Source organism: Garra rufa, chromosome 3 (genome assembly GCF_049309525.1).
Source record: "Garra rufa chromosome 3, GarRuf1.0, whole genome shotgun sequence".
In the NCBI taxonomy this organism is placed as follows: domain Eukaryota; kingdom Metazoa; phylum Chordata; class Actinopteri; order Cypriniformes; family Cyprinidae; genus Garra; species Garra rufa.
The window spans coordinates 3,556,523-3,569,739 of NC_133363.1; the positions used below are offsets into that span (position 1 = coordinate 3,556,523).

Sequence of the window (13,217 nt, forward strand, 5' to 3'; positions counted from 1 at the left end):
TTGTAGAGCTCTCTAATTGGAATTACTAGTAATAATTATACTAGTAATAATCGAATTAAAGAGCTCTCTCTACTTACAATTGTTACTAGTAAGAATTTAATTAGAGAGCTCTCTAATTGAATTGTTACTAGTAAAAATGCAATTACGACGAGTTTTTACAATTCTTTTTTTTACAATTTTTTTTTTTACAATACGACAAGTTTTCTACAATTCAGAGCTTTACAATTCAATTTTTACAAGTAAAAAAACACATTACAGATGTTTAATTGCAGAGCTCTGTAATTGAATTAAAGAGCTCTCTAATTCAGTTCTTACTAGTAACAATTGAATTAGAAAGCTCTCTAAATGGAATTCTTCCTAGTAATAATTAAATTGTAGAACTCTCTAATTAAAATTCTTTAATTAGAGTAAAAATGACTAGTAAAAATTCTGTTGTAGAGCTCTGTACTAAAAAATTAATGGAAGTCAGTGGAGACAAATGACTAGTAAAAATTAATTTGTAGAGCTCTCTAATTATAATTGTTACTAGTAAAAATTGTATTAGATAGCTCTCTAATTAAACTGTTACTAGTAAAAATTCCATTACGATGAGTAACGCTTAGTATATTTTAGGCTAAAATGGCTTGCCATGTGAATGAATATGTACAAACTTTTCCAGCTATCTCACTCTGATGACTTTTTTCCCTTTTAGAGCTGTATTTCTAAAGTCTTTTTTTAGATGTTAGTGGTTGATTGATGGCAAAGTAGGCAGTCCTTTGTGACAGAGCGCTGCAGTTGTGATGCATTTTTGTAGGCCAACCTAGAAACTTGCATCACCTTGTTCCCTCAACAAACACCCAACAGAATTCTTCCATTGGCTTTAAGCTTTTGCAGAAAATAGGCTCTGGGACCTACAAAAGTTTAAGATTTTTACATGTTTATTCTTCACAACAACAACTTTTATCAATTTTGAAGCCTACATTTCCAAGTTCATATGAAGCTGAGAATGACCTGATTTTAAAAAGGGGATATTACTTTTAAAGATTAAAAGATACCACTGGCTGAATTTTTATCATTGTAGGATGGTTGTGTACACAAACTGTCAACACACATTAATGTTCAAACAACATGGAAAAGTGAGTTTTGCATCTGATGGCCCCTTTAAAGATGATTCAAGATTCAAGACGATGGACCTAGAAGGCCTAAAATGCATCATCCCTGTAGCACTCGATAGTCACTTTTTGATCTCATTTAAACATATACTGGAGTCAAAATCTGCTAAGGGCTAAATGTAACAAATCATGTGAAACTTTTTAAACTGTTCAAACTTTTTCAAACTTTCTGGTCCAGCTTTCTCAAGCCAACTTCAAAGTTTGTCTCGAACCTTTTTATCTACTTTAAAACTGTTGCTCCATTATAAGCACATTTTGACTCATTTAAAGGGGTCATCGGATGCAAAACTAACTTTTACATGTTGGTTGAACATTAATGTGTGTTGGCAGTTTGTGTACACAACCACCCTACAATGATCAAAATCCACCCAGTGGTATTTTTTTAATCTTTAAAAGTAATATCCCCTTTTTAAAATCAGGTCATTCTCAGATTCTTGTCATTGTGACACATTTGATTGACATGAGTGCCTTACCTTAGCCCCGCCCTCACCGAGCTGAAACAGCCGAATACAATCCTCACTGTGTCGACTCAGGTGCAGAGGAAGACTCTAATTGAGCGATCGAGGTGTTCTGTTGTTGGATATAATAGTGAACATAGCAGTCGTCATTTACTACCGACATCTGAGCTGTTGAAGATGCAGAGGTTTAACGTTACTTTCGTTTTTAAAAGGAAAGCGCCGATCCCGATCTACATATGCATCTATGTTCGTGTGAATCAATCGTGATGCAGCTTCACCCACAGCAGAAGTTAGTGTAAGGGTTTTTTTATGCATCTTTGCAAATGATCTTTCTTAGTAATGCGCTTATTGGCAAGTTTTGCCGATAAACGCAGCTAAAGTAAACATAATCCCAGAGAGGGGTGGGGCGAGCAGAGCTCAGTGGCATTTAAAGCGGCCATGTCTTAAAATGAGATGAAATTTCGCAGAGCTGATTTTGATAAGGTAAAAGGGTGTTTTTTTACACTACTACTGAGAATTTTTAAACCAAAGTATTTTAAAGACTTTTCATTAAGACCGTAAGAATCATATGAACTTGTGGAAAATGGGCATCCGATGACCCCTTTAACAGTGTCCACTTGTTATCCTTAAAAGCCATTGAAACCAGGTGTAAACATGGTCTAGATTGACATAATACTTCAAACTGACCACAATGACATATTTTCATCACTGACGTTCATTTCATTCCTCTATTCAGAATCAATGTTTTAGTAAAATATTAAATGTGTATTGTTAATACACATTGAATGTTTTAACACAACTAATATTTCACGATCAGGAGGCTGTCAGCTGGGTATCACTGCCAAAGGCGAGCGTTTGAAGCACTGGTACGAATGCCTCAAGAACAAAGACAAGAAGATCGAGCGCTGGCATACTCTGCACAACGAGAATCACGTCTCCAGCGATTAGGCTCTTTAAGCGTTCTGCATGCCTTTAACACGTCCTTAAGTTGTACTCGGCCCAGTTTGCAACTCCATTCCCCTCCACTAACTGCATATCTTGGGCTAAACGGATCTTGCTCTTGTCTGGCTGACACATGATATGCTTTCGAGAAACAAAATGTGATGTCTGGAGCTCTTCTGTTCACTGTGACCCACACAAACAACGATAGGTTAGCACTGGAAGTGTAAAAGAACTGCACAATTAGGTCATGTTCTCCAATCTGGCCACAGTAGCATTGTGTTTTTAAGTTATAGTTTACAAATGTAGAAACTCCAAATATTTATCTTGTCGTGGGAATGCGTTAATATCACGTCTCTTAGCAATCTCTCTTACTAAGAAGCATTACGAAAGTCTTTTTCCTTAAAAAATAAAAATAAAAGAGGCCGATACAGAATGTATAAGCCCTATTTTAAGCAGTTTTAACCAGTCTAGGAATGTTTACAGGCCATTTAGAACGTCAGGTAAAATTAGTTATATTTCGCAACTTATTTAAACACCTTCAGTCAGTGTTAGTTTAGATTTACTGATATTAGAATTTATTTTTATAATTTTAATTTATATTTTTAATTAATTTTAGCAGCATTTTTCTCATTTTTGTTATTCTAAAAATAAGTCTGTATAGTTTTTATACATTTTTAATCTATTAGTTTTCATTTTTTTATTTGAGTTTTTTTAGTAATACAAGTTAAACTAAAAGAAAATGAAAAATGTTATTATAATAATAGTTTTTATTTGATTTGATTTGATTTAACGCTGTTTATTTTATTTCAAGTTACTTTTTTGTGGTTTTAGTTTTAGTTAGCTATACACTGTAAAAAGTTGCCACCAGTTTCAACTTAAAAACTTAAGTTCAGCAGCTGCCTTAACATTTTAAGTTAAATCAACTTAAAAATGCAAGTCATTTCAACACATTTTATTGTTGTGAGTTGAAATAACTTGTAGATTTAAGTTGATTTAACTTAAAATTTTAAGGCAGCTGCTGAACTTAGGTTTTTAAGTTGAAATCTTTTTACAGTGTAATAACCCTGACATGAAGTAAAAAAAAACAAAAAAAAACTGGCTAGTGATTTCAAACAAATCGGAAAGCAACATGTAGGGATGTTTACACAGCACAGATAAGACTAAATCCAAAGAATGTCCAAACTAGAACATTTTAAGTCATTATCTGTTCAGCAAAGATACATTTAGACTTAGGTTAGTTAGTCTTATAGTCTTTATAACACATTGCTTGGTACGTCTTGTTTACAACAACACTACTACTGTATGTAAGCACACTATTCCACTAAACCCTTCAAACACGCATTCTTTTTATGGTCTGTAATGTGCTGAAAATACAATTGCCTTGTGTGAAGATGACCATTAACAACTACATCCATGGACAAACGAAATAGGGCAGACTAAAAATAGTCCCTTGACGAAAGCCAAGAATACTGTAATAAGAAAAAGTACTGCAGTCCAATCACATGAGAACACTGAAAGGAAAGCACATTTACAATGGAACGACCTCAACATTTCTATTCTTTGCTGTTATTATAACCAGCTCTTATGCATGAGAGTGTCTTCGATCATGGTGCACACATTTCATTTGCTTTGTATAATTTACTCCCCGTAGATGAAATTACTGTTTACCAACAAACACTTGGCGCCGACACTTCTGGGTTTTTCGAGAAATTCAAATCAGAGCTGCTTTATTTTATATAACTTCAGAGCTGAAAAAGACTGAAAGTGACATTTGTGTTGGGTTGAAACCCCACAATTTCAAAGAATTTTGGGGGCTTTGAAGAATTTTAACAAACTTAAATACTCTAATTATGATAATCTGCTGTAATACAGGATTTTTACAGGTCTTAAATGTTTTTTAACAAAGGTCTTAAAAAGGTCTTGTGGCATTAAAATGTTGCACGCATTGCATATTCTTCCTCAGAACTTTGTTTGTTTTCCAATACAAACGTCTAATGATTTTTAAATCAAAATGCATTTACTTGAGATGCAAATTGAGCATGTGAAGTCTTGTTTTGTAAGAAACTAAACAGGGTGAAGTCAGTTTATGCTTAAATTAAGAAATAATATATGTCAATGATCATGAAAACTTGTTTTCCCCTTTGAATTAAGTTGGTCTTTCTAAGCCCACTGGCAGATACTCTTTGTTTAAATCATAAACTCAGTATGATCAGTTTCTCAGAAAACAAGACTTATCTTATGTACTTTTGGTTCTCAAGTAAATGTATCTTTAAGATTCTTTAGATTAAAAAAAACAAAAAACATAATTTTTTACATTTAGACATTTAGATTTAGTCGTATTGTCTTACATTTCATTTATTCCTTAAATTTTCCTCACTTGTCTTAAAAAGTCTTAAAAACTCATTTACATATACCTTCATAAATCCCAGTTGGCCCACAGCTGCTGTTAGTAGATTTGCATTTCACTGAGGCATCATACAAATATTCAAGTTACAAACAAAATCTTTTGAACCATAATTGTGGTGACAATATATAAGGTATTTGGTCCTATAACATCAAATGGCCATCAATGATTGGGAAAGGATTTTAAAACGTAAAAAAAATGTAAATGCTGTAATTAAAAAAAATCTGATCAGTATAAAATATTAATATTTATGCAGTCAAACACTGTAAAAAGTTTGTACCAGTTTCAACTTAAAAACTTAAGTTTAGCAGCTGCCTTAAAATGTTAAGTTAAATCAACTTAAATCATTTAAACTCACAAGTTAAATCAACTAATTTCGATTGTAATAAGTTAAAATGACTTGCAGTTTTAAGCTGATTTAACTTAAAAACTTACAGCAGCTGATGAACTTAGGTTTTTAAGTTGAATCTGGTGAAAACTTTTTACAATGTGTGTACACTCTTAAAAATAACGGTTCTTTATTGGCATCAATGGTTCTATAAAGAGCCTTGAACATCCATGGAACCTTTCAAATGCAGAAAAGTTTCTTTATATTTTTAGAATCTTTTAGGAACTGTTCACTGAAAGGTTCTTTAAGGACCTAAAAATGGTTCTTCTATGGCATCACTGCAAAAACACCCTTTTGGAACCTTTATTTTTAAGAGTGCATTTAAGCAATAAAGATTTCTGCTTAAACCTTTATTTGTTACTTTTAGAAGTCATGTCTCTTTAGAAGACTTTAAGCTATAGACTAAAGCTAAGAAAAAGACACAGCTAAAACTATATAATGCTAAAACAGCTCTTATAAGTTACTAAATAAAATTGCTCACGTGAAGAACCTGGAAGTGTTTTCGCCTGTTGTTTGACATCACAGAAAATTTAGGTTTCATGCCACAAGAAATCACATTTTCCTTTATATTTTCATTTAGAAAGGAGATCACTGTATTATAAAAAAACACTAAGTTTCAAAACACAACACATCCTCCAAAAAGACTATTTTATTGTTACTACTTTGAAAAAAAAGAAAAAAGAAAATGCTAAAGATTGACAGCTTGGGTGGATTGGACTGAAGTATCAAAGGGTAAGCGTCCCCAAAAGGGAGCGATCTGATCGAGACTGGTGGACAATGCTCACATATTAATTAACAAACAAACAAATTAACAAAAAAATATTGCAAGTATTATAAATAAACCTAAAGGGATATCAGAATTCTAAAAAAAAATGCATGACACGACCCCTATGATATTTTATAGTCCAGATCAATCATTTAGGTCTTCAAAATGATGAATGTGATCTTGCTATATTTTTTCACGACACTTTATTGACACACAGAGCTATCTATGATATCTGTAATTTGCAAAAAAAAAAAAACTAAATATAGCACACCAGTCTGAAATTTTAACACCACTTTTGCCATTTTAGTTTGTGAATGTTTACTGGTATAAATTTGTTCTTATTTCATTAATGATGCAATTGTATATATAGTGCATGTACTTGCACAGCAGGGAAGTGTTTACTGTATGTCTGAACTTTGCATGTAAAGATTTTACTTGGAGTTCAAAACACAGAGGCCAATAAAAGTCGATATGAACTGCAGTCATTTGTTGACTTCATTTGTGTGCGCTGTAAAGTTATTTTGCTTCTTTTATCATGAAATGTCAATATACTGAATTATAAATGAATGCATGGATACTAAACATTATTGCAGTTTTGTTTTGTTATTCTGAATCCATCCCAGCGGGAGTGGCATAAGTTTGTGAACCCTTGGATTTCGGCAATTAATTAAAGACAAACACAATCTGATGTAACTAATATCATAAAAGCAGCAACTTTTCACATTTAATTTCTTGTAGATCCTGCTTTAACAGAAAAATCTACTAAACATTTTCTGTAGCTACCCATTAAACTTCTGACCAATTTTGGACCATAATTCTACACAATTCTGTTTCAGTTTATTAGTGTAAAGGTTTGAATTTATGCCATATTAAATTCAAGGTGTATGAAAGATGATAGAGTTACAGTATTTACAATGACACACTGTATAAAGGTCCTGATCATGTAATTTTTACAACTTTTAAAACTGTTTTATGAAGTTGTCTACTAAGGTTTTTTTTTTTTTAATCAGCACAGGTATGTAGTTAAAGAGCAGCAAGTTTATTTCTGTGAAGTCCTTCACAGCCTTGCTTTCATTCCTGTCAAAAGTAAAATATGGTGCTGTCTATTTCTGGGTTGTTTTGATATTAAAGCCCTCTTTAGGTTATGACACAACATCTAAATTGACTTAAGGACTTACGAAAACATAGTGTGAGAAAACTAGAACGTTCTGTTTTGTTTCTTGCAATTCATTTAGGAGTTTTCAAATATTTGCTAAAGAAAGGGCTGCATAAATATTGACATACTGACGTCTAATTGCGCTGGCAAATATTTTAGCGCACATGCCAGACAATTAATTATCAGACTGACAATATTAGACATGAGTCTACCCATTCTCTGGATCACGAAAATAGAAATGGACTTTAATTGATACATTTTCATAATGTTAGTTGTTCATAAATGTTATTTTATATATATTAAATTCAAACAATTCATTCATTGTGCTTATATTTTAATTATAATTTTTTTTTTATTTAATTCGTGCCTAACAACGCCCTTCAGCCGTGATTTATTCATGATACAGCACGGCCTCAAGTACCTTATTGCTTTTATAAAACGGTTACCACACAATAAAAATATTAAAATCAAAAATATATATTAATTTATATATATTAAGTTGTACATTTTCATAAAGTAAAATCATTAACTGCCTTCCGCTGTAAAAAGTAGTCCCTAACTGCTGCAGCTGTGTTTACGTTGCTAAGGGTGGTTGCTAAGGGGGTTCAATGATACACAAAACCGTTGAGTGAAGCGGTCATAGCCGTGCCGTATCATGAATACGACACAGCTGCTGACCAATCAGAATTGAGGAATGGTATGGAAGTTTTTTGGAACTTGAATGGAACTAACCAGTTTAATAATTAAAAATATGGTTGATATTATTATGCATAGAGCCATTTGTCTTTATCTTTTTATCTATCCATTTATCCATTTTATATTTAGGCTGTTTATTTATCAGGTCATACAAATATTAAACAATTTCTAGAATATGGTATCTCTCTAAACACAATGTTTCTTTACAAATAAACATTGAGCAAACTGTGGCCTATAAGACAAATATAATAAACTTGTAATTTAAAGAAAAACGGAAAAGACTGATTTTATTTCAAAAGGAGATCTTTAATTATTAGATCAATGCCATCATTATAATAGAGTACATGCACACACCTAGTTTCCTGTGTGTGAATTGTTTAATTTTTCTTTCATTATTTTTTTTTACCTTTTTCCATATTTATGTTATTTATGTAACATAGTAGCCACCATTTGAAGTGGATCAAAACCTTTCATCAAATTTGTCCAAAAACCAAAAAAAGAGCATTCATTCTTATCTTTGATGAACCTTTGATCCGATTCAAATGTTGACTAAGTTTAAACACTACAAACTGACAAGATAGTATTACCATAGTGTTATTCACACTTTATTAACTGTAAATTGAAGTTATTTCCTTTAAGAATTGATTGTGCATGAGATGCAATTATTTAATTAATTTAGTGTTTTGTAAACAATAACAAAACAGAACATTAATTAATAATATAAATGTATTTTCCTGTCTTGTGAGATCCACACACACTGATGCAGTATTTTGTCTGCTTGATCATACTGTAACAATGTCTAAACATACCTGTAGAAACATGGTAGTTGATCTCAGCCTTCTTCTCATGGTAAACCCATTTCTCATTTCTTGAATGTTATTGTATGTGATGTAACAGAATGGAAGTTAAATGGAAAGTAGCAGAAAATCTAAAAGAAAAGAAAGGAAAATAAGTATTTTTGTCTTGTTTTCCAATGCAAATGTCTAAAGATTCTTAAATCAAGACACATTAAGAAGCAAAATTTACTTCAGTTAAGAAAATAAACACAATTTTTCAGAAAACATGACTTCATCTGTCTTCATTTTAAATTTTAAGTAAATGTTTTTAAGGATGTTCAGATATTTGTATATTGTATCTGTATTTTTTTTTCAGTGTATGCAACATGTAATGCCATGACTACAAATTTAAGACTTTTTGCTCTGATTTTTTGCCTTAATTTATGTCAGGGTGATTTTAAAGACTTTTTAAGTCCTGCAGCAACTATACCCTGAAACTATACTGAACAGAAATGATAAGCATGTTTGTGAGATATGATTAATTTGCAGTTTTATTTATTACAAGTCTGATATATCCTGGCAGGCATCTTTGATTGGATGGACCAGTGGTGATCAATTTTAATCTGTTTTTAGTACAAAGTGATTTTGTTGCTTCAAAAGACTTGAAATATATCAGTCAAGTCGCACTAGTGTTCAGCAGTAAAAAGAAACAGTTTTGGAACAAAATGATATATTATATTATAGAGTTACATGTAAACACCTAATGCCATTTTTTACTGCTGTATGGATTGCTTTTAACATAAGCATGTAAAATCAAGGACAAAATCAAGGAATGCTTGCGATTAAAAATTAGGTTAATATTTGAAAAGAACATAATCATTTAACACTTTGTGTGAATTCTTTAAATTGGGATCTTTTGGGATTTTTTACTTCCACAACTATAAAACTCATATGTGACCCTGGACCACAAAACCAGTCTTAAGTCGCTGGGGTATATTTGTAGCAATAGCCAAAAATACATTGTATGTGTCACAAGGAGGAGTCAGAGACGTGCGGATCCATTTGCAAGGCTTTATTAGAATAGTCAACAAGCAGGAGTAAACGCCAGGAAACAGGAACAACGTAGGTAATCCGGGAAACAGTTCAATAATCAAGCAGTGGTCGCAAATGGCAGGCAGCAGGAATCAAAAACGGGGTACACAGTCCAGAGTCATACACAGGCAATCCAATCCAGAGAAACACGCTTAGAATAATGACCATTGGAACAATTAGACTTCGCAAGGTGGCTGTGTGTGAGAGTGGCTTAAATGCAGTCAGTAAATGTGAAACAGGTGTTTGCAGCAATCAGATCAGTGGGAAATGAGGAACAGATGTGTGCAGTGATTGGTGCAGTGGCTTATGGGGATTGTAGTCCATGAAGTGTGGTGCAAGAGTTCATGATGACAGGGAAGACCAGATACGTTACATAGCCCCTCCGCAAGGAGCGGCTTCCAGACGCTCTAACCACCTTAACCATCTTGAGGGTGGTGGAGCGGAGGCGGAACAGGGGGAGGGATGGAGGGCCAGGTCCATGTAGTGGTACTGGAACCACGAAATGAGGCGGAGCCGACGGAGGGAGAAGCCATGGAGGAGGAAGGGTTGGCTCCTGCATGGGGCCGACCGACGGAGGTAGAGCCGGTGGAGCCCGAGGCGGAACCGGAGAGTCGATGGTCCTGGGCGACACAGAGGATCCGGAGGGCCAAGGCGGAACCCAAGGCTCTGGCGACCCCGGCGGAGATGGAGGTCCGGAGGTACGCAGCGGAGCCGGAGTGACAGAGGATCGAGGCTGTGCCCACGGGAGGGAGGAGGTCCACAGAGCCGGCAGGACGGAGTGACGAGGCGCAGCCGGAGGAGTAGAGTCCAGAGGCGAAGGTGGGGTGACGACTGACCGGGGCGGAGCCGGAGAGACGATGGAGCCCGGAGGAGCTGTTGGGCCGACGGCCGACAACGGAGACGAGGGAGCACAGAGCCGGGGTGGAGCCGCAGGGTCGGAGGACCGAGGTGGAGTCCAGGACTCTGAGACTGGAGGTGATGGTGAGGGGTCCTTCAGTCTGGACACCGATGGCGACTGGCAGTCCCACGGCAAGTCCTCTGCCACGAAGGTGGGATGGGGGTGAGTAGAGGGACTATCAGGAGACAGAGGTGGCAGGACTGGAGCAGCAGGGAGGGTGGGTGGGAACAGTCCATGCTTGAGCTCCGTGACCAGAACCGGGCAGACAAGAATCTCAGGACGACTGGATGTAACCAGCGGAGTCTCTGGAAAGCTGGGCGGAACCAGCGGAGGCTCTGGAATGCAGGGCTGAACCAGCGGATTGTCTGGAAGGTTGGGCGGAACCAGCGGAGTCTCTGGAAGGCGGGGCTGAACCAGCGGAGTCTCTGGAAGGCTGGGCGGAACCAGCGGAGTCTCTGGAAGGCAGGGCTGAACCAGCGGAGTCTCTGGAAGGCTGGGCGGAACCAGCGGAGTCTCTGGAAGGCTGGGCGGAACCAGCGGAGTCTCTGGAAGGCTTGGCAGAACCAGCGGAGTCTCTGGAAGACTGGGCGGAACCAGCGGAGTCTCTGGAAGGCAGGGCTGAACCAGCGGAGTGTCTGGAAGGCTGGGCGGAACCAGCGGAGTGTCTGGAAGGCAGGGCTGAACCAGCGGAGTGGAGCGGAGCTCTTGTGAAGCGGGCTCTGGACGACGCTCTTGTGAAGCGGGCTCTGGACGACGCTCTTGAGGAGCGGGCTCTGGAGAACTGGACGACCCCAGCGGAGATTCAGGAGGGCTGGGCGTCTCCAGCGGAGACTCTGGAAGAGCAGGCTCTGAGCGAGCGGTCACTGGAGGGCGCTCTGGCGGCGCAGTCACTGGAGGGCTGGTTGGGAGACCAGCTGCTCGAACCGACAGCAGCGGTGGGTCCTCCACGCTAGAAATTAGCCTTTTCCACCCCGTGGTAAAGTGTGGCTGCTGTGGTTCTGGGCTAGCAGACCTCTTGTGCTGTGGCTCTTCTAGAGCTCTCACAGTAAGCGGAGAGCCGCATAACACCAACGCATAATTCATAAAGTCCTCCACCGAACACTTAAATTCCCCTCCAGGCAACAGCGATTTAATGGGTTCATTGAGTCCAAAGCGGAATAAGTCCCTCAGCCATACTTCATCATACAAAGGTACTTGAAGTGATAACCTACGAAACTGTAGTAAATAATCCTCAATGGGAAGATCTTCCTGTCGGAGGAGCAGAAGTTGGTCGACTGGGTCCATGTTGTGATGCTGGTGGTTGAATAAAGCCGCTGGATCCGGGTGTGGCGAAGTCTTCTGTCACAAGGAGGAGTCAGAGACGTGCGGATCCATTTGCAAGGCTTTATTAGAATAGTCAACAAGCAGGAGTAAACGCCAGGAAACAGGAACAACGTAGGTAATCCGGGAAACAGTTCAATAATCAAGCAGTGGTCGCAAATGGCAGGCAGCAGGAATCAAAAACGGGGTACACAGTCCAGAGTCATACACAGGCAATCCAATCCAGAGAAACACGCTTAGAATAATGACCATTGGAACAATTAGACTTCGCAAGGTGGCTGTGTGTGAGAGTGGCTTAAATGCAGTCAGTAAATGTGAAACAGGTGTTTGCAGCAATCAGATCAGTGGGAAATGAGGAACAGATGTGTGCAGTGATTGGTGCAGTGGCTTATGGGGATTGTAGTCCATGAAGTGTGGTGCAAGAGTTCATGATGACAGGGAAGACCAGATACGTTACAGTATGGGTCAAAATTTTTGATTTTTCTTTTATGCCAAAAATCATTAAGAAATTAAGTAAAGTTCATGTTCCATGAAGATTTTTTGTAAAATTCCTACTGTAAACATATCAAAATGTAATTTTTGATTCGTAATATGCATTGTTAAGAACCTAATTTGGACAACTTTAAAGGTGATTTTCTCAGTCTTTTTGATTTTTTTGCATCCTCAGATTTCTGATTTCAAATAGATGTATCTCAGCCAAATATTGTCCGATCCTAACAAACCATATATCAATAGAAAGCTTATTTATTGAGCTTTCATATGATGTATAAATCTCAGTTTTGTCAAATTTAACCTTATGACTGGTTTTGTGGTCCAGGGTCACATATTCAGACAAAAGTCAGTTTGGTAATATTAGTCCTTCAACTACACTTCGGACATTTCCCTCAGAAGAATAATATCTATTCTATCATATTCTACACTGACAAAAAAAAAAAGAAAAAAAAAAGAAAAGAAAAAAAAAAGTAGATATAAACAATGTTACTCAGAAATTGCAAGTAAATTGCAAACATAATGGTAATTCTATAACCCATTAAATTAAATATGAAATTTAGAAGTAAATTTAGAAGTAAATATATATATATTTATAAAAAAAATTAATGTCAAGGCAAAGACCATTTATTTAAAATAGTGAAACTTGTATGTTCTATTAGTTCACTACACACAAAGTGA

The 13,217-nt window shown here is 36.7% G+C and overlaps 1 protein-coding gene across 1 annotated transcript in view; it reads left to right on the forward strand.

Annotated features, from left to right (window-relative positions):
- Window positions 1–3,171, forward strand: part of rph3ab (rabphilin 3A homolog (mouse), b) — a 43,693-nt gene extending 40,522 nt beyond the window's left edge. Inside the window, exon 16 of the mRNA XM_073836809.1 lies at window positions 2,427–3,171. Within this exon, the coding sequence (XP_073692910.1) occupies window positions 2,427–2,557 (131 nt within the window). The 3' untranslated portion in view covers window positions 2,558–3,171. The remainder of the gene's footprint in view (window positions 1–2,426) is intronic.
- Window positions 3,172–13,217: the final 10,046 nt, after the last annotated feature.